This window comes from Akanthomyces muscarius, chromosome 3 (genome assembly GCF_028009165.1).
Source record: "Akanthomyces muscarius strain Ve6 chromosome 3, whole genome shotgun sequence".
Classification (NCBI taxonomy): Eukaryota; Fungi; Ascomycota; class Sordariomycetes; order Hypocreales; family Cordycipitaceae; genus Akanthomyces; species Akanthomyces muscarius.
This window is the reverse complement of record NC_079243.1, coordinates 4565097-4586029: the sequence shown is the minus strand read 5'-3', so window position 1 is coordinate 4586029 and position 20933 is coordinate 4565097. Positions and strand designations below refer to the sequence as shown.

The 20933-nt window shown below is 55.1% G+C and overlaps 7 protein-coding genes across 8 annotated transcripts; 2 read left to right on the top strand and 5 right to left on the bottom strand.

Moving 5' to 3' along the window:
- Positions 1–4890: 4890 nt before the first annotated feature.
- On the top strand, positions 4891–9267 carry LMH87_002921 (uncharacterized protein; the record flags this gene model as incomplete). The annotated part of the gene is made up of 2 exons (XM_056194458.1): positions 4891–5082; positions 5143–9267. 2 exons carry the CDS (start codon positions 4891–4893, stop codon positions 9265–9267), a joined length of 4317 nt encoding a protein of 1438 aa, XP_056051395.1.
- Positions 9268–9702: 435 nt separating this feature from the next.
- LMH87_002920 (uncharacterized protein) lies at positions 9703–10484 on the top strand (the record flags this gene model as incomplete). The annotated part of the gene is made up of 3 exons (XM_056194457.1): positions 9703–9773; positions 10097–10111; positions 10190–10484. The coding sequence occupies 3 exons, from the start codon at positions 9703–9705 to the stop codon at positions 10482–10484; spliced, it is 381 nt and encodes a 126-aa protein (XP_056051394.1).
- Positions 10485–10811: 327 nt separating this feature from the next.
- On the bottom strand, positions 10812–12395 carry LMH87_002919 (uncharacterized protein; the record flags this gene model as incomplete). The annotated part of the gene is made up of 1 exon (XM_056194456.1): positions 10812–12395. The coding sequence occupies one exon, from the start codon at positions 12393–12395 to the stop codon at positions 10812–10814; it is 1584 nt and encodes a 527-aa protein (XP_056051393.1).
- A 571-nt stretch (positions 12396–12966) lies between these two features.
- LMH87_002918 (uncharacterized protein) lies at positions 12967–14391 on the bottom strand (the record flags this gene model as incomplete). Of its 2 annotated transcripts, none has more annotated exons than XM_056194454.1 (1): positions 12967–14391. In XM_056194454.1, the coding sequence occupies one exon, from the start codon at positions 14389–14391 to the stop codon at positions 12967–12969; it is 1425 nt and encodes a 474-aa protein (XP_056051391.1). The 2 variants fall into 2 exon arrangements, with proteins under 2 accessions (XP_056051391.1, XP_056051392.1); XM_056194455.1 differs by having other exon boundaries at positions 12967–13239.
- A 584-nt stretch (positions 14392–14975) lies between these two features.
- Positions 14976–16813, bottom strand: LMH87_002917 (uncharacterized protein; the record flags this gene model as incomplete). The annotated part of the gene is made up of 3 exons (XM_056194453.1): positions 14976–15467; positions 15519–16370; positions 16424–16813. The coding sequence occupies 3 exons, from the start codon at positions 16811–16813 to the stop codon at positions 14976–14978; spliced, it is 1734 nt and encodes a 577-aa protein (XP_056051390.1).
- A 303-nt stretch (positions 16814–17116) lies between these two features.
- LMH87_002916 (uncharacterized protein) lies at positions 17117–18172 on the bottom strand (the record flags this gene model as incomplete). The annotated part of the gene is made up of 1 exon (XM_056194452.1): positions 17117–18172. One exon carries the CDS (start codon positions 18170–18172, stop codon positions 17117–17119), a length of 1056 nt encoding a protein of 351 aa, XP_056051389.1.
- A 710-nt stretch (positions 18173–18882) lies between these two features.
- On the bottom strand, positions 18883–20211 carry LMH87_002915 (uncharacterized protein; the record flags this gene model as incomplete). The annotated part of the gene is made up of 1 exon (XM_056194451.1): positions 18883–20211. The coding sequence occupies one exon, from the start codon at positions 20209–20211 to the stop codon at positions 18883–18885; it is 1329 nt and encodes a 442-aa protein (XP_056051388.1).
- Positions 20212–20933: the final 722 nt, after the last annotated feature.

Here is a 20933-nt window from a genome sequence, read left to right as displayed (position 1 = left end):
TGCGAGGGCAATCTATGCACAGCACAATATCACACTCCTTGACGACGTTTTCCGCTCCTTGGATATTGAAACTGCGATCTGCATCTTGCATCAACTGTGTGGCAGAAACAGCATCCTGAGGCGGGCAGGCTGTACAGTGGTGGTAGTAACATCTCTGCCTCAGTGTCTGGAAGTAATAGATCAGCTAGTTTTTCTGGACGGGCATGGAAATGCCACACTGGATCACACTTATTTGAACCCACCGGGCCGCCAGCGAGTTGCGACCGCTTTGCGCACTTTGAATCTCAATAACAACGCTTTGTTGGTGGCGGAAAATAGGCAGCAAAGTGCTATCTTCCGATACTTGCAAGCCAATGGGCGGCCTGGCAGTCGACAGGCTAGTCGGAAACAAAGTATTAGCGACTGGGGGCTCTTTTGGCTTGCAATAAAGCCTCTCGGACGATTCAGAGCCTTGGCGCACTCTTTACTTGTTCTGGCATTTTCCGCGGCCGAAATTTTACCTGATGTTTATCTACGATTCTGGATCGACTTTTACCCGGAAGACCCTTCCCTATATGCTACATATGCCTCATTGACGCTGGTTTCCGCAGTATTAGGGTCCACAGCATACTTCAATACCTTGGTGTGGCTATCACCGCGCATTTCGGTCTCTTTACACAAGACCTTGATAGAGACTGTCGTTCGGTCAACGCTTGCCTTTTTTGAGCTGAGCCATGTTGGAAAGCTCTTGAACTTGTTCAATGAGGACATGCTTCTCATATCTAAAGATCTCCCGAGATCTATCCTCAGGATTATGTATGCCGGATTCGAAGCTCTCATAATGATCTTTTTCATCTTGTCAGGCAACAACTACATTGCAGTCAGTCTTCCAGTCATACTGATATACATTCTTGTTCGCGCACGCCGTTTCTGCTTGTCCTGGAGGGATATACGACTGCGCGACGACCAAAAAAGACGCGCTCTCTGCACGTTCTTCGACGAGACTGCTGCTAGCTTAACACATCCAAACTTCTTCTATCGTCGGGAGCAGCGACTGGAAGACGGAATGAGGGTTCTGACAGAAAGTCAGATATCATTCTATCACAAGGCCATGACAAAAAAACGATTACGTCTCTCTACAGATCTTCTCGGGACAGGACTGATTGCTATACTTCTTGCGCCTGCTTTCTTTGTCCAAGGAATCTCTACTGCCACGTCTATTGGCTTGGCCTATTATACTGTCGTAAGTTTACCTCGCATACTTTATGAGGCCATTCTGGCTTTTTCCAATTTGGATACCTCGTTGGCCGCTGTGCTGCGGCTATACGAGTTTGTACGACGAGCACCTTTGGAAATTGCAGAGTCATCGGTGGAGCTGCCACCGAACTGGCCTTCTGTTGGTGCAGTTGAGCTGCGCAACGCATCCATGCATTACATGCCGACAGTCGACAATGCACCTGCTGTGTTCAATGTCACCCTGTCGATTGCTCCTGGCCAGCATCTTGGTATTGGCGGGCGAAGCGGCAGCGGGAAAAGCTCACTCGTCCTCATGCTGCTTGGATTTGTTCGATACGAGGGTGAATGTCAAATTGATGGCATCAATGTTTCCTCACTTGCGCCCGACGTCCTACGCTTACGTCTTGTAACAATCACCCAGGAACCGGTGATAATTCAGGGTACAATCCGCACAAATCTACTGCCGTTGACTTTGAACGACACAAACCAAAGCTGGAGGTACGCGCATGACGCGCAGAAAGACGTCGAGCTGGAGCACCTACTCAAGCGATTGCATATATGGTTGCCCCTGGCCAAGAAAGGTGGCCTAGACGCCGATATTGATGATGTCGGCTACTCAAAAGGCGACACGCAACTGTTATGCATTGCACGCGCCATTCTGCGTCAGCGTGAGACAGGCAGCAGAGTGGTGTTGGTGGATGATGCCACGAGCTGCCTCAACATGGAGAAGGAGAGAATTGCAAACGATCTTATGCGGGACTGTTTTCAAGGTTGCACGGTTTTAAGAATGTCTGCTCGCCAGTCTGGTCTAGAGGGCGTCAGCTCGGTTACTCGCTTTCGCCGAGGCGTGTTAGTAGATCCGAGCGAGGCAGATGACGATTCCGATTCTGGGTCTGATGTGGAGGACGAGGAATAGCTACGAACAGTTTGTGGCGAGCAGGCATGCTGCTATCAATCTGAAAATGGTGCCATAGCAATATACTTGGCTGGTGAATTGTGATTGATCAGCGAATGCTGCCCTGTCCATGGCGACAAAATAACCTTCGAGTGCGCTTCGCGTCTTGCTGACGCGTCAAGGCAGCCGTTTGGTGCTTCTCGTACCCAATGCTGCTCTAACTATGGTGTTCTTAATCAGTCGCCCTGTTTTCGTAGGATTATCTCTCAAACTCGCTGATTGTAGAATTGCCTGAGACCTACCATGTGCCACTATTACCGGCTCCATTCAGCCGCCCCCAACAATCAACAATCTCTGCAGCCCTTTAGAACGAATCCTCAAGGTGCCTGGAGACGATGGTGCCAGCTGCATCACTGTCTGCGAACAGAGGTTGCGTGCCAATCTCCCATGCTGTAACTTAGCGTCTACAACAAAAGGGGGGTGGGTGGCCGCGTGCACATCCTGCCTAACGTTACGGGGCACAATGTGCGGTTGTATCGGGCTACAGAGTGTGGGAGCGCCTTCTCGCAAAGGCAGAGGGATAGGTCAGGCAGCTCAGATTTTGACCTGCACCGCCTGGTGCTTCGCACAGACCTGCATGGCGCGCGCCTGGCCGTTGCCATGGTGCCATCCACAACGGAAAGCCCCCGACTTCCCACGCAGATGCGGGGGAGTTGTTCTCAGTATCGTTTTCATGAGTTGGCCCTTGGCCCTGTCACCAGCAAGCTAAGTGCCTGGGGCATCTCAAAACGCCACTGGTATCTCTGCACCGATGAGGACACAGATGTAGTTGGCCAGAGCTACACGTGAACTTGCGGAGTAGCAGCTGATTCAACAAGCCGCCACATCTAGAGCAGTTGAAACATACTTTTCGTCCAGCCTGGGCCTGACACCACAGCAGCCTGACTTATCTCACGGATAGCAAGTGGCTGGCAGGCTGGCGAAGCAGTACCCCTCCCGGTGGCTGTGGACCTCGCCATAATAACGCCAATCTTGGGCAAGGGATAAAGCGCTAAAACAAGGCAGCTGACATGAAAAGGCTGGCCAGTGCAACGGCTTGGCGCTCTCAAAAGTGCAAGCCCCGTGTAAGCCTGCGTATGGTACTGGTATTCTATGCATCTCAGGGGCCGTACCAGGACAAGCTAGGGCTAGAATGCTGTCAAATGAAGGAACCTTTGAACTGCCCAACGTAGCGATTAAGCTGCGGGACGAGAAGGGAGTTGATATGCAATATACGGATAGGCTCGCTAGTTTGTTCCCTGCCATCGAGCGACGCAGCGCCACGGTTGTCTAACGGGTGTACGGATCAGATCCCGTCACCCTTGCGCTCGATTGTGCTAACGATGAACAAGGGACAAGGCTGATCCTCTTCGTTCTTCCACGCTGAATGTCAAGCAGTGAAGACGCCCTGCCAATTCCAAGTCTGCCACAAAGGGGTGCATCCTTCGACTGCTGAATATTTTTTTTCGATGGCTTGTCACTCTTTGGGGTTACATTTCGGCCTGTTCGAGGCCCTCGTCTAACTTATTACAAAAAGCCCTGTCCCATAGGTAGAACTCGACGCCACAAGCAGGTTTCCTGCGGTGAGGCTCGGACGGGCCTGCTTGATGCGGCTGCTGTCTGGGGACACGCCATCAGCCAGACAAAAGTTCCTGGATTATTGGGCAGTGGCAGGTTCCTGCCAAGGGAAGACCCGCTAGGGCACCGACAATAGTCCCTGGCTTGATGTAACCCGCCTTCTGCAATAATTGCTGTACGAGGTCGCACGCGGCAGTGAGCATCGTGAACAGAATTTCATCAAACCCCAACCAGTACTTCTTGGAGGGTTTTGCCCCTAGCAACCTATTTTACCAACAGAGGCGCAGCTGTTTTCTGCACCTCAACTGTCGCGTCACCACCATGTTGCTTCCCTCTGCACTTGGCTTCGCTATAGCAGCACTTACCCTCGCCACAATTGGCCAAACACTTCCCAGTGAGTCCTCTCGTGGGCGCCACCACATCGATCTACCCTGAGCCATGGCTGATAATGAGGGGGTGACAGTGATCAACGCAGTCATACAAATGGAAAAGGGCATTGATTACGGTTCATAAACTGAAAAGTGCAGTGACCATGGCCAATCCTGACATGCAAAAGCCGCCCATATATGTAACGAACTCTATAGACTAGACTAACGACAATGATACCACTTCGAGATCAGCTTCTTTCCGACTATTGTAGCACGCCAGGCTCACGCGCCGCGATAGTACACATAGATATTATCATCTGCGGTGCTTTTGTCGGCAGCGCGGAACACCAAATTTTGCTCCACCGAGCGCTGCAGGCCACTTCCAGCAAGGTATCCATCCTACGTATACTGGTAGCGCATGCATTTCAGCATTCAGACACCTGCAGAGGATGCAGCCAGGGCGCAATCTGGGGCATGCATCGCAGCCAGGTACTCCAATTGGGGGCGCGGACTAAATTGGCTAGTCGCATATCTGAGATTATCCAGCCCGTCGCTCTCATCAGTAAAAACAGGGGCGTTCCCCGCCGATGTTGGCCGTACTGGCATTCTCTCACAGCTTCATCGCGCGGCCGCAACAGTGACAGCCACAAAAAGCCGCCCTGTACTCACACAAGCTGCCACAGGAAAAGCAAGTCATCATACTCTAGTAGCAGATTCCCTATACTCCAGCTAGCGTTGTGCTAGCTGCAGCCAGAATTGCTGCTTCTTCAGGCTAACTTCCACTTCTGCGAAAGAATGGCGACTTTCTCGGATCAGGCGTTTTGGGGCAGCACCACCTCAAGATTTGATTTCACGCTAAAGTTTGAGGAGTCCATTTTCAGCTTGGCTCTCTCGGCGTGCTTGGTGCTTGCATCAATTTTCGCTGGCTTTCACTACTGCAAGGCACCCCTCTATGTTCAGAAAACTGCGCTGCTCTGGACGAAGCTGGTGAGCGAGATTGACCCTCCTTTGGCTCGGCTATGATCACTTGGCTAATGCTCTCCGAAGTCAGTTGCCGCTCTTCTCATTGCCACGGAGATAGCTTTTCTGGCCATTAGGATCTCATCAAATCGCTCGCGCACAAACGTGACTCTCGCCGCCGCGGCGATCGAGCTGTTAGCAGCAGTTTGCATAGGCTGTATTGTTCATGCAAATCATCGACGGTCTATCAGCTCCTCTGCGTGGCTCAGTCTCTATCTTTTTGTCACTACTGTCACGGATGCGACAAGAAGTCGTTCTTTATTTATTCGCCCCAGCCTCACGGCCCTTGGCGCCCTCGTTGCAGCTTCGAGCGCGCTCAAGTTCAGTTTGCTTGCCCTCCAAGAGATATCAAAACGGCGCATACTGATCAATGATGCCCTGCGGAATGATGTTGGGCCAGAAGCCACGTGTGGTCCGCTGCGGCGACTACTCTTGCTATACCTCGGCCCAATCTTTGAGATCGGTTTTCGTGGGCCGCTTCTGATGCTGCATTTAAATCGCCTCGACCCGGAACTCTCGTCCAAAGTTCTCCATGAACAACTGTCAGCGCACTGGAAGCCTCGCCCGGATATCAGGCCAGCGAAGCGAAACGAGCTTGGGAAGGCCTGCTTCAAGACTTGGAGGGGCCGCCTATTCGGGTTGGTCATTACCCGGCTTACCGTCACCGGCTTCAATTTTGCGCAGCCATTCGTCATCCGTTGCGTTATTGATCTGGTCGGGAAAAAAGACGTCGGGCCTAATGATACCCAAGAGCGCAGCGGGGCGATCGCGGCCGCCGCCCTTGTTTACTTCGGAATTGCGTTTTCTCGGACCGTGTTCACGCATCAAATGAATCGCTTCATTACCAGGCTACGAGGCGGTCTCATTGCTTCCATGCTTGACAAGGAACACAAACTACCGGAGGCCGAAGCGAAGAATGCGACAGCAGCAACGCTGATGAGTGCCGATATGGACGGTATTGCTGCTGGAATCCCGCAGAGCCTGGAGATTCCCATCGGCGCAATTGAGCTTACCCTCGGAATTTACCTCTTGTCCGACTATATTGGTATATCTGCCCTGGCTGTGCTCGGTCCGCTCTTTGTGACTACGATTGTGGCTTATCTCATCGGCTACATCATGTCGCCGCGATTGTTGAATTGGAATAAGAGCATCGAACAGAGGATCGCGCAAACTGCCAAAATTCTTCCCCAGCTTACAGCTATCAAAATACTTGGCCTAGGTCCAACTGTCGGGACGTTCCTGCAACGGCTTCGGCTGTCAGAGATTGAGGTTTCGAAGAGATATCGGCGCTTACAGGCCCTGTCCGTGGGACCTCTCGTGTTTGGCGACTTGATGACACCTGTTATTGTCATTGCATCTGCATTTTTTGGATCTGCCTTTCATCACCGAATAGCAGCGTCTAGAGTGTTTCCCATGCTTGCAGTCGTTTCGCTGATTGCAAGGCCTCTTTCTGCGGTTCTGCGAACGGTTTCTACCATCTCGAGCACACTCGCGTGCTTCTCTCGCATCCAGGACTTCCTAGTACTCAATGAGAGGAAAGATTCGCGGTCTCGGGTAGGCTCAAGAACACTTTCACAGGGCGGAGATACATCGACTCCAAACACTCAATACATGATCAAATTCAATCGCGCCGATATCGCACCACTGGGAGAGACGAAGCCTATGCTCCGCAACGTTGATTTTGAGCTTGCCCCCGGTTCCATAACGGGGGTGCTTGGTCCCACCGGCGCTGGTAAGTCGCTGATTCTGCGCTCGTTACTGGGAGAGACGGAAGTCTTGGGGGGCTCAGTGGAGGTTGACTCCGCAGATATCGCGTATTGTGGCCAAAAAGTGTGGTTGCGTAACACGTCAATTCGGCAAAACGTGATTGGCAATCTACCATACGACAGCGCCAAATTTCGCCGAGTGATTCGAGCTTGTTTTCTCGAAGATGATCTGGCGTGGCTGCCTGAAGGGGAGAATTATGTCGTCGGTATCAATGGCGCCAACTTGAGCGGCGGCCAACGCCAGCGTGTGGCCATGGCCCGTACCGCATACGCCGAAACTACGGTCGTCGTGTTAGACGACGTATTCAGTTCGCTTGATTCGGTCACGGCTATCTGCATTCTCCATCAGCTGTGTGGTACAAATGGTCTTTTCCGTCAGGCTGGATCTACGGTCTTGATAGCCACGTACTTGCCTCAGAGCAGAATCGTGACCGACCAACTTCTCTTCCTAAATGGACGAGGCAGAGCCGCTCTGAACACGCAGTTCCGGAACCCAGAATACACAGACGGTCTTGTTGCATCTCTTATTCCAATGAATAGGAACATCCCTGTTGTCGAAGAAAATAAGGAACAGGAAACTATTCGCAGATCTCTGGAGGCAAACGGCCCCGCCTTGATTCCCACCAACGCCGATCTTCGGCAACAAGGTGGTTTTGGTCTATACAAACTCTTTATTAACCCCATTGGGAAGATAAAGTTTTTTTTGCACGCTCTGTTAGTTTCTCTTGGCTCTGCGCTTGAAATCATTCCTGGTGTTTACATCCGGGTTTGGATTCAAGTAGACCCTGAGAGCGACTTCTTTTTCATCGGATACGTGGGCGTCGCCATAGCCGCATGTCTCAATGGGCTTTTGGAAAGTTGGATACTCCACACAAAGCTCTCCCCACACTCATCGGCCAGTCTTCACGAAAGGGTAGTGAGGACTACGACAGGCTGCACGCTTGCTTTCTATTCTGCGACAAAGACCGGCAGTCTCTTGAACTTGTACAGCCAGGATATGGATTTGATTTCAAAAAACCTGCCTGTTTCATACATGAGGACGGTGTACGCCGGCTCGAATGCGGTCATCAACACCGGTATCATACTCTCCGGTGCCACCTATCTAGCTGCTATCCTACCGCTCATGTTCATTCTGCTCTTCTTCATCCAACGCTACTACCTCCGCACGTCACGACAAGTGCGTCACCTCGACCTCGATATGAAGGCTCCTCTCTATACTTTCTTCGAGGAGACCGCAGCTGGTCTGATACATATTCGGGCATTTGGTTGGGAAGAGCCAAACATGGAGGATGGGCTCACTGCGCTAGAAGAGTCGCAGAAGCCTTACTATCTTCTTGCAGCGATTCAAGTCTGGCTATCGCTTGTTCTTGGCCTCCTTACCGCTGTGGTGGGAACTGTGCTTGTGGCAGTCACGGTCCTAATAAGGGACAGCTCCTCACAATCCGCTGTTGGCTTGTCCTTCATGGGGCTTCTTTATCTAAGCCAAGCACTTGAAAACACCATCACTGCTTACACAGCGATGGAGACGTCATCCGGCGCTCTCGCGAGAATCTCCATGTTCGAGAGAGACACACCGCAAGAGCGTAAGCAATCAGAAGTCCAACTACCGAGGAATTGGCCTTCCTCGGGCAACATCAGTCTTCGCAGCGTCTACGCATATTATTCACGCACCCCTGACGCAAGAGCAGCCCTGCAAAATCTGTCTCTGACTGTCGCGCCGGGTGAAAGAATCGGTGTGGCTGGTCGCAGTGGCAGCGGCAAGACCTCACTACTTCTGTCGCTACTGGGTTTTCTCGAGCTCGAAGGTGAGATTGAAATAGATGGAATTAATATCTCATCGATCGCGCCAGACGAGTTGCGAGCTCGGTTCATCACCATCACACAAGACCAAGTACAGTTTGACACGACTGTTCGGATAAACTTGCTACCATTTTCTATGAATGAGGTCAAGAAGACGTCCACTCAGGATGCAGAAAAGGCTGAAAAAAGAGATCGCGACCTTGAACAACTACTCAAAAGCCTACATATATGGGTTCCCACAGTTAGTAAGGGTGGACTTGATGCCGTGCTGGACAGTGTCGGCTTTTCAAAAGGTCAACTACAACTACTCTGCATAGCGCGAGCAATCTTGCGTCAACGAGACACTGGCTACAGAATCGTACTGGTAGATGAGGCGACGAGTAGTATCGATGCTGAAACTGAGGTGGTGGTTCATCGGGCAATGCAGGACAATTTTGGTGGCTGTACAGTTTTGACAATTGCTCATCGTCAGTCCAGCTTTGATGGTGTCGATCGCACTATTCGCCTTCATCGGGGTGCCCTGGCCCCCGCCAACAACGCCAGTTCTGACTCGGAGGACTCGGATGGGTCGCAAGAGTCGACCTAATGTTCACTTTATTATAGCCTTTCTGTTTACCATATTTGACCTTTGGTTTTTAAAGTGTTTCTCTTGCTATTGCTTCATCTTGGAGTGCTGACTGGATACAAAATTTGCTGCTGTCAGCTCTGTCAGCTTACCTTTTGCATTCATTTTCGGCAGGCCTTCTAGCAATCGTTAAAAACCTGCCCAATCTCGGGCAAAATTGACTTTGCCTTGGCTGTCAAGCTGCGTGACCGTCTGGACACAGCGCTGTCATTCTTTTGTGCTACTGACCAACGTAACAGCCACAAAATCATTGATGTCATCGGTCTTGATGCCTTGTGTAAGACAGAAAACACAGTACAGCACGCGAGCGACATACTCGCCTCGAAACTGTATTTTTCTTTTTCTTTTGACAAGACAACAACGTGAATTCATGTCCGACGCAGTCCTATTCAAAATATGTACCCCTCCACGCCGTGGGTATTCTTCTCTCGGCGGCCCAAGGACCAGGCAGGGCCAACTGTCTACATGTAAGACGCTGGAGGCATCCTCCACACACACCTGCATGAAGAGACGGCGCCGTGGCTGCTACGGTGGGAAAGCAGCTAATAAACACGGGGCGCTTTTCGCTGTCCCAAGCCATCGTTTACACACGAGCAGCCGGCGACCGCCACGGGACCGACGATCCCTCCCCGAGTGCGACCTGGATGCAGTGCGTGTCATCCCAGCCATCATCAGGCCTGCGATGTGCGCTGCAGTAACCGGCGTCGAACCTTTAAGGAAAAAGACGGCTGTCGCTTGTTGTCTCTGAGCTGTCGCACCGCAGCCAACTAGTTGGTCTTGGCTTGGCTAGCTGCCTGATATCTCAGTAAGTCGTCAGCGCGGCGCCGCCATCCTCCCGGTCAGAAAATTCGGACAAATAAATCCTTCTCTTCTCCTCACACAGTCCCTCGCTCACTTATCCCCTCCTCCAGGGCCAGTCGGTTTTTTTAGTTCACGTCAAGAAGAAACCAGAAAGACACACGATGGCTGGCCCACGAGCGTCGAGCGGTCTCCTCCGCAACCGCATCCGCCGCCAGTCCTCCCTCACACCGCCGTCCGTGAGCCCGACGACGGCGGCCCCGTCCGGCGGCGGCCCCCCGCCCAAGGTCCGGCTCGAGAGCCTCGTGGAAGAAGCCCAGTTCCCGGGCGGGACGGAAGCTTGCACCTCGGGCAGCGCAGAGCAGGTGCAGGCACGCTGATACGCAAATGCCTGCACCTGTGGTGGATTCCACGCACACCCAACAAAAAAAAAATCATGCTAGCCGCTAAATACGACGAATGACGGAGGACGACGAACAGAACCTGTATTGATACCCATGAGACTGGAGCATTTGAGAGCATCGACGGAGAAAAGTTATAATAATGTTTTACTTGTCCTGCGGGAATGATTTTGCGATGATTTACGGCCGGCATATCTTCCTCACATCTTCTTTTTCTTTAGCACGCTTGACAAATTCCATATACATACTTCATCTACCAACCGCTTCCCATGGTCCAAAAAAAACAGCCCTTTCCTCCCTTCAAGACTATGAACTGCTCCCGTCGACCTTTTCCACAGACTTCGTCTTTGTCTTTTGCAGCAAATAATCCCCTCCAACAGCCGCCTTGTAGAACCCGTACACCCCTCTGACCGGCCAAATCTCCTTCACCTGGTGCTTGGCCCTCGTCTTCCACGTGGCTCGCACCGCCGCCTCCTCCGCGTCCACATCCACCCTCACCTTGTCGTACACGCTCGGCAGGTACCCCGCGCTGTACTTGGCGCGGAGGGCGTCGTACGACGCACGGTCGTAGTGCGCCCAGAACTCGTCCTCGGGGTAGTACGCGTGCGCGTACAGCCACTTCTTCCCGCCGAGCGCCTGCACCTTGCGCTCGAGGTCGCGGTTGCGCGCGACGACGGCGCGCCGCGCCCGGGCGCCCTGCATGTCGCCCCAGACGCCAAAGTTCATGAGGTTGGGCGCGTGCGGCCGACCAAAGTCCGAGTGCAGGCCGTGCTGGGCGTCGGCGGCAACGCTGCCAGGGGGGGTGTCGCGCTGCACGCGCAGCGGGCAGAGCCACAGCGGGTAGATGGCAAAGTTGGTGTCGAGCCAGTCCTGAAAGTCTGAGACGGCGTCGTACGGCACGCCCACGTCCTGCACCATGTGCTTGTCGGCGAGGCCGCTCTTGTGCACCGCGCGGTACATGACGCGCGCGTGCATGAAGCGATCGAGCGCGGTGCGGGTGATGCGGTTAAAGGGCGTGAGGAAGTAGCGAAACGCATACTTGGCGACCCAGAAGCCGCCGCGATCGTAGCGAAACAGGTAATCTCTGAGTGGGATATAGTCGACAACTGTGTTTGCCGCGTCTTGCGCTGGTTTCTTTTCCAGCTGCTTCAGGACATCTTTTGCCCGGATGTAGAACCAAGGATCGCTCCGCCGCGAGAATCGCTGCGATGATCTTCCTTTGGGCAGGTCGTCGGTGAGCTTGCCTATACATATCACCGTAGCATTCTTGCTGAACACAATGCCGTCAATATAGTCAGTCTCCTCTTTTGCTGCAGCGTCCTCCATCACCTTGACAGTGTCTTTGCTATTCGTCGTCAGGGAATACGTCAGCTCGACGTATTCCTTTGCGTCGCGCAGCTCCACCTCCAGGAGCGTCACCACGCCCAGCGTTCCAAACGCAGACGCCGCGCCCCAGAAGAGCTCCGGATTATTTGTCTTGGACGCGCGCGCGACCTGGCCCGTCGGCAGCACAATCTCAATGGAGCGCATCGTCGCATCAAACGCGCCGTGCCGAAAGGAGCTGCTCTCACCCGCCATTCCCGAGAAGCCGCCGCCGGTGGTGATGCCCGGGAACTCCATCACCACCGGCGGCACGAGGCCATGCGCGAGGGTGGCGTCGACGAGCGCATCCATGGGGACATTGGGCTCCACGAGGGCCGTCTTGGAGGCCGCGTCTACGGACAGGACGTGCGTCAGCTGGCTCGTGTCAATGGTGTTGTCGGCGCGCCGCTGCGAGGTCCGCGTGCTGTTGGTCGAGCCGTGGTAGATTCGAAACGGTTTATTCTTTTCTGAAAAGCGCTGGACCTGCTGCGCGATGAGACGCACGGCGGCGTTGTGAGCCTCCATCATGACGACGTGTGGGCGGCGCCCGGGATGATCGGCAGTGCCGGCAAAGACCGGCCGACGCTTAACGAGTACCTAGGCTCCGACCTGAGAAGAACTCGCAGTCCCAGGTAGATGCTGAGTTTTGTAAACGAGAGGAAAGCGCACAGAGGAGATGGCGCTGCGAGGTTAGACACGACTTGCCAGCTGTCGTCCGGACCCGACGGAGCTGGGAGCTTGGCGCCTCCGCACACGCGCCGCTAGCCCACCGGCCCGAGGCATTGATCGGCGATCGGCAGTCCGTCAACTCATCGCCATTAATGTTTGGATAGATTTGGATTGTGGACATTACCCGATGTGGGCTCTAAACTACTGAGTCTTGATTTCCTACATTGACATGGCTGCAGTAGCTGAATTGAGCGCCGACGTATACCACGAAGTCGGACGGCCCCGCGATGGCAGCTTATACTCGACCAGCCGCTGGGGCAATCAAAGTGCAAGCTCACACATTTGTCGCCAGTTCAATCAATTGTAAGCCTTTCTCATTAAACCACAATTTGATATAGATACGTTGTCGAACCCCCCGAGTACTATATGCTCAGGCCTCGACGGTCTTGAGCTCAATCGCATCTCCAGACAGGCCACTCTTCACACTAATCGTCTTCACTCCCTCCTTCTCCTCCAACACCACGTTCATTTCCAATCCCTCCAGCTCAAACCTGCTATCCTCCGCCGTCCGCAGCAGCGCAATCGGTCCTACACCACCGTAAAACAGCACCGGTTTGCCCTTCTCACTCTCTCCCAGCGTATACCTCTGGCCCTGCTCCTTCGCCGCCCACTCTCCCTTCCAGGCCTTCCACCCCTCACCCATCGTACCATCGTCAATCGGCCGAAACGGCTGGATGGCCGCGAGATACGAAGCGCTCGTCGTCAGTGGCCACTTCTTCAGCGCCGCAATAGCCAGCGCCACCTTCCACCCTGCCGTAAACACCGGCTCCGTGCCGCCATTGAGCATGATAGCAAAGCCACAATTCTCGGGCACTTTCTTCTCGCTGCTATCTATTTTGGCGTACGCATATAGCTGCGACATGAAACCCGGCTCATTTGACCCATTGTGATGAAAAGTCGACGCGTCGGGCCGCACCCACGACAGCGCCATGTCGCCCGCCACTTTCGTCAGCATCAACTCTGCCGTCTCCTTCTTCAGCAGCGAGCCTTCTGCACCTTGGAGCGACTTTTGCACACCCATCGCCGCCTTGAGAAGATCCGTCGGCGTCGTCCACAGCCCCGCCGCCGCCTTCTCCGGCTGTACATGGTGATCCACATCCGCCTTTGTATGCTGCGTGTAGTACGCCGACGCAACATTCCTCTCCCCCTCCGGCAGCGCGCCAAATGTCGACCGCGTCATGCCCAGCGGCTCCAGCACCAGCTCCCGCATCAGCGTCGGGTAGTCCTGCCCCGTCACCGCCTCGAGGATCCACTGCAGGAGCGTGATGCCGCCGCCCGAGTAGCTATGCGAGTGGCCCGGGAGCGCCGCGACACGGATCCGCGGCGAGTTGGACGGGTGCGCCCCCGCGAGGATCTCCTTGGCACTCGGCACCCTGTCCGTATGTGAGTAGCCGGCAAAACCATGGACGGTGAGGCCCGCCGTGTGGCTCAGCAGCTGCTTCACGGTGATGCCCTCGACAATGGGCCGCTGGCTGGGCGGGGAACCCTCCACGAGTATATCCAGCAGGACCTTTGGCAGGAGAGCGCGGACGGTGCTGTCGAGGGTGAAGCGGCCTTGCTCAATGAGCTTCATCACGGCGAGCGCGTTGACGGGCTTAGAGATGCTAGCGGCTTGGAAGAGCGTCTCGGTGTCGTTGCCGACGGTGGAGTAGCAGCGCGATGTGATGACGCCGCCTTCGAGAACGGCGATGGATATGGATGGCGAACAGCCAATGCTGGCGAAGGCGGCAGGTACATCTTTGTGGCCTGGGCAGTTGGCGAGGATGAGCGCCTCGATGTCGTCAAAGATGGCCATGTTTTCTGTATTGACCACTGAGTCTGCTTTTGATTTCGAGGGGTGTCTCAAGGTCCGGCCGAGATTGTATTCTTACGCTGAGTCGTAATATCTATTCTCGCCATGGTCATGATCGGAGATCTTGCATCGTTATATACACAATTCACCCGTCTTAGCTGGCGCTGCACCACAGGGCGAAACTGGCCAATCTCTCGCCGCGACGTGGGGACGTGAGTCAGACCACTCAACGTCTGCAGGAGTGCGCAAGCCATGGCGTAGTGTCTCGTTCACTGACCAAATTTCTTCCATGTTCATAAACGGGCTGGCCGTTCTGGCCTGCCTTATTGCGTTAGTGTGGACGCCATGTTGGAGACGACCTGAAGCCCACGCAACAGCTGCGTGTGCGGCACTCAGCCTTGTCAGCTATACCATTCGCAACGGTCCTCTCAGTCCGTCCGCCTTGAGAGCTCACACACACGAAAAGTCATGTTGACGGAGTTTGATATCATTCTTTCATCTAGATTTATGCCTAAATCCATACTAAACAATCTCAAGCAAAACACATTAAAAATTGCAAATTGAACCAAATTAAACAACCCATTTCTTTAGCGCCTTTTGCCGTTAAACTTTTGAGTGGGCTGGCTGCCATATGTTCGCCGGCCCTGCACCCGCTCTCTGCTCATGGAGCCGCCCAGCGTAATGTCGACGCGCGGCGGCGTGGAGAAGCCGAAACCCTTGGCGACCTTGGCCAGGTCGAGCTTGTTGACGTCGTAGACGGAGCGCAGGCTGTGGCTGGCGTACGCGTGCAGGTACGACTTGAAGGCGTCCTTGGCGCTCTGCTGCAGGTAGTAGTTTTTGCCAATCAGCCGCTCGAGCTGCGACTGCACGTTGACAATCTTCTTGGAGGGGAACTCGAACTCGACGACGGGCACGCGCGCTGCCTTGAGGTGCGACAGGAAGCCCACCTCGCTCGGCTGCAGGAAGAGCAGGCTGCGGCCGGTGTTGCCGGCGCCGCGGGCGGTGCGGCCGACGCGGTGGATGTAGTCGCGGGTGTTGTCAGGAGGATCGAACTGGACGATGAAGTCGACGGCGGGAATCTGGAGCACGTTAGTATAGGAGAGGAGTGTAGCATTTCGTCAGAGACTTACATCGAGGCCACGGGCAGCGACATCCGTGCAGATCAGAATACCGTGAGCAGCATTGCTGAATTCGAAAAATGTATTTGTGCGCTTTTGCTGTTTTTGCTTGCCGTGCAGGTCCAGCACGGGGCAGTCGATATAGTTGAGCAGCTCAGCGTAGTACTTGACCGAGTTGCAGCTGCTGAAAAAGACAATGACCTTCTTCTTCTTCTGGTGCATGTGGCGCAAAAACGAAAACAGGAGAATGAAGCGCTTGTCCGCATCGCACAGCAGGTAGCCCTGCTCCAGGCCGTCCACGGTGCTAAACTGCTTCTCCTCGTCGACGTTGATGTAGAGCGGGCCGGGCCGCAACGATATCCGGGCGAGGTCCTCGACCTTTGTCGTCTGCGTGGCGGAGAAGAGCATGGTCTGGCGGTCGTCGTTGGCCAGCACCTTGACAATCTGGCGAATCTCATCCTCGAAACCGACTTCGAGAATGCGGTCGGCCTCGTCGATGATGAGCGACTTGAGGTTCTTGAAGACGAACGGCGTGTTGAGCAGGTGGTCGAGCAGGCGGCCCGGGGTGGCGATGATCAGGTTGACGCCCTTGGACAGCTTCTCGGCCTCGGCCTTGCGGTTTGCGCCGCCCATGACGATGCCGTACGTCTGCGAGTGGTGCTTCATGAGCTCGCGCGCGACGCCAAAGATCTGCAGCGCCAGCTCGCGCGTCGGCGACACAACGATGACGCCGGTGCCGTTGCGGGGCTTGAAGCGCAGCGACGAGAGAATCTCGATGGCGGGAATCAGAAACGCCAGCGTTTTACCCGAACCAGTCTTGGCGGCACCGAGCACGTCCTTGCCAGCCATGAGGGGGGGAATGGCCTGGTTATAGTTAGTATTTCGGTACAATGTTCGTCAGATCGGTCGAGGCGTACACTCTTCTGAATGCTGGTCATCTTGGTGAATCCCATCTCTTTGATGGCCGTCATCGTCTTCTCCGAGAGCTTCAGCTCGTCAAAAGACTGAGCATCGGCAGCCATGGGAAGTATGGGAGCACTATCGGTCGGGAGATCGGCACCGTTCGTTTCGATGTCTTCCTTGGCTTCGGCCTGTTCCTCCTCTATATCATCGCTACCATTCTCGACCTCTTGATCCTCCTGCTCCTCCTCGAATCCCTCAAAATCATCCTCGTCGTCTTCCTCCTCCTGGGGGACAGGCTTCTTGGTCTTTTTCGTCTTCTTCGAAATCCTGTCGGCGCCGTTCGTCTTGACAGGGGCGGCCTCCTCAGCGTCTCTGCGCTTACGCTTCTTTATTGAGTGATCCATCGTGTGCTGTGTGGTGCGCCGTGGCAGTGGTAATGTACAATGAGGTTCGGTGCAGAGGATTTTGCACTGGCTTGGTGTAGGTACGCGGGCACTGAAAAAAAAGTTCTTGGTGACAGTATCGATAAGAAAAAGTTGCGCCAACCCAAATGGATTGCCCCACCAAGAGTGCGGGTGGCTGGTACAGTGCAGATTGTGCACAATTCACACTCCGCACTGTCAGCGAACAAGTTGCACGACAAGAAGAAGCACGTCTTGAAACTGAAACGAATGTGCAAAATCTCCAATTCCTATTAAAGTACATATTTACAGCTTGCTAGATGGACCGACAAACGTGCTAGCCTTGTGCAGCATCTCCGTCGCCTCCGCCACCATTTCATCCACAATCTCGCCGGCGGGCTGCACCTTTGTAATCGACGCCGCCACCTGGCCCATCAGGTGCGGCAGGTCAATGTCCTCCTTGCCGTTATCAAAGTCGTGCATGATGGGCGCTACACCTTTATCGCAGAGCGCCTGGATTTCCTGCGGCCGGGCGTGCCACTGGCGGATGTAGTCGTTGAGCTTGAGGCGGATGGGCCGGCCGGTCAGCACCAGCGAGCGCTCCGTCTCGTCGTACGCGCACGATACGACGGCCTCCTTGTGCTGCTCGCTGCAGTTGGCCTCCTTGGAGGCCACGAAGCGCGTGCCGACCCAGACGCCCGACGCGCCCTGCATCAGCGACGACGCCAGCCCGCGGCCGTTGGAGATGCCGCCCGCCGCGACGACGAGCGCCGTCGAGCCGCCCAGCATCGGCGGGCGGTACTGCCGCGCCACGTCCACCACGGCCGGGATGAGGATCGACGTGGCAATCTCGCCCGTGTGGCCGCCGCCCTCGGTGCCCTGCGCGCAGACCATGTCGACGCCCAGGTCCAGCGCCTTTCTCGCGTGCTTCGGGTGGCCGACCATGTTCATCACCAGGATGTTGTTCTTGTGCAGCTTCTCGATGATGTACTTTGGCGGGACGCCGACGGCGCAGACAAACAGCTTGGCGCCGCTGTCGATGGTCAGGTCGATGAGCTCGTCGAGCTTGCCGTCGGTGTAGTCGTAGTTGGTCTTGCGCGCGTTGCCGCCGACTTGCGGCAGCGCGAGGTCCACGCCAAAGGGCAGGTCCGGGCTGGCCAGGTTGGCCTTCATCTCGGCGAGGATGTCCTTGAGCTGCTCGGGCGTGTACTTGAAGCCGCCAATGACACCGAGGCCGCCGGCGTTGGAGACGGCCGCGGCGAGGGGCCCGCCGGACACGCGCGCCATGCCGGCAAGGAGGATCGGGTGCTTGATGCCGAGCACCTTGGTCAGCTCTGTTGTGATGGGGCCTGCAGGAGCCATTGTGTGTAATGTATGATGTGTGCTGTGGATATATGTGCTGCCGAATGTCCCTGTGGTTGAGACTGAGGTTCGGTCTAGAATGGAAAGATGTTTCTGTGTGACCCTCTTCTCGCGCCGCGGATTGGATGTGGGCTTTTTATGAATTATCAAAGACGGGAAAGGATAGATTGATGCAAGCAAGATGCCGGTGGAACGGTTTCTCTTTTTAGGTTTCGTAAGAGCTGTCTCTCGGCTATATAGCGTTGGATGATGTTTGTGGGGTAATAGTAGCCGAGGCCTGCCTGTCAAGACGCCAACCCCAGATTCTCCGCGGGGCCGCCCACCGCAGACGTCGGGATCACGGACGCTATGACGTGGCCCAAGATGCTGGGTAATGTCACTATCACATCCGCGGAATGCATTAAATTGGATTACTGGTGAATACACACTCCCATCAGTGGAAAAGTAAAGACTTATGCATCGCACGCACATCATGTTAAAACCGACCAACGGTCAGAAAGTAGCGCAGAACATGTCGTCCCATTCAAAACTCCGCGAGGCAGTTGGGCCTCGATATATAAAACAATACAACGCTAAATCAGCATGCTCCGCGAACCCAACTCGCAGTGTTCACTTTTTATTTACCGGCACAGCTTAATATGCAACCCATTGCAGCCCGTCACGTCGTAATATGTACAGAGGTAGGCGGAAATATGTTTTGAAATGCATCATCAGCCAAAGTGTGGCAGTCGTGCAGGCACAAACCCATCCAGGGTTGTCTGCGAGCTTTGCCTCGATTTCGACTTCCGTTGCTCTTCGCTAGTAGCAGCGCTCTTTGGGTCCCGAGTCTGCTGCGCTACTTGTTGCGCGGGTGGCGGGATCTGTACATTATTCGTCGATAACAAAGGCTTGGGCTCGGCAGTAGAGTATGGATCAGTGCTGGTTGGTGAAAGACCCAGCTGTGCAGCTAATTGTGCCGCGGCCTCTTTTTTGCGGACAATCTCTTGGTCCTCTTCGCTTTGCAGCCTCTCCTCCTCCATCTGTAGGTCCTGCAGTGACGGCACGCGCTCGATCGCGGCTGGGCTGATGGCCAGCGACGAGATGGAGCGTTGCAGCGGCATCGTATCCGCCGAGGAGTTGGACGCCAAAGTAGTTCTAGAGAGGGTTCTTGGCGCAAAGAATCCTCCACCCTCAGCCGGCCGCTTGCCTTTGCTGCTTCTCGTCCTATCACTTTTCCCGCTGCTGCGATCGTTCCGGACCATGTCATACGTGACGTCGTCATCCAACACAATGGCATCTTCTTCGCCTTCGCCATCAGATGGGAATAAATCGCCTCGCGAGCGATAGGAATCCGAGGTGCCTCCAGTGCCACCAGATCCTGTGGTGCCGCTTCGTTTGCGCGGCACAATTAGCTGGCCGTAGTCGGATTCGTCGTCGCTGCCGAGCAGAGGTGCCGTTTCGGGATTTCCGTGCTTGCCAGGATGATCCTGCAGGTCGGCCGCGCTGGGTTTATATCGCAAGGTGCCGCCCATTTTCCAGGGCAGCTTGCTCAGGAAGCCGATGGGCTGGGTGCTGGGGATGATGGTGGGGTCGTGTTCGCTCGCCTTGCGCCGGGTTCCTCTGGTTCCGTAGCTCATGCCGCGCTTCCGTCGAGGCTGCTCGGTCGTGGTGCCCTCGCCGCCGAGATGCTTGCGGTGGCTGCCGCTGCCCGCGAGGAGTCGATCCCAGTCCTCGCCGGCCCAGCTACCAAAGAAGCCGGGGCCGCTGCCGCCGTCATCGGGATGCTCCTCGTCTAACCAGTCGTCGTAGAAGTCAAACGAGTATTCGGCGCCGGGTCCGGCTCGCTCGCGCTCTCTGCGGCGGCGCATGCGCTCGTCGTGGTCACCCAGGCAGACGGCGGTGCATCGATGGATGGAGCCGCTCAGGTATCCGAAGCAGGGATTAATGTAGTGTTGCTGAAAGGACCATATACCTGCGGCGGCATTCTCTGTGGCCGCCTCTGCATCGTGAGTGATTTGGTTCCAGCGCTGGCGTAAGCGCGGGTCTTCTAGGAAGGCCATGGTGGCCGGGTCGGGGCGAGTCCTCGATCGCGAGGGCTCAAGGAGGTTGGTGGTGATGGGGCGAGCATGAGATGCGTGTTATATTCGCTGGCTGAGGCGGGGTCAAGGCTATATGTCAAGTCGCAGGATTCTAAAGAGCCATTTCTGGCTTGGCTGTTGGTTGCAACAGGGCAGAATGGCAGCGCGGGTGGGCGCAACCCAGGGTGTCTCAGAGTATGCAGGAAGACGGATGCGCGACAGACGGGATGGGGAGACGAGAGCGGCTTCACTTTGGAAGGCAGGCTGGGGACTGATGCGGGCCGCCCGCCGTCAGTGCTACTACAGCGAACTTCCAGTGGGCTTCCAGCGGGGTGCGGGTGCAAGCTGGCAGGCTCTAGCGTGCTTCCAGCGTATGGTGAGCGCTAAAACACATCTGGAACCCTCTGTAGACCCACCGGCTAGCGTCCCAACAGATGCCACCGCAAACAACAGTGATGCACCTAAATTCACAGCGCCGTGTTCACTACGCTCTTTGACAAAGTATGAGGTGACAGATGTGCTCCTCATAGACGGTTTGAATGAAGTTGCAGAGGTTATTCAGGCTGCTACAATTAAAGCCTCGCAAAAAACTGGTGATGTGGTGCCTGCTCAGCCTTATTTACCCCGCCAGGTGGCTTGCTGATTACGTGCATGCGTAGGATGACACTACGCGGTAATGACAAGCAATGGATTTCGTCGTTTTA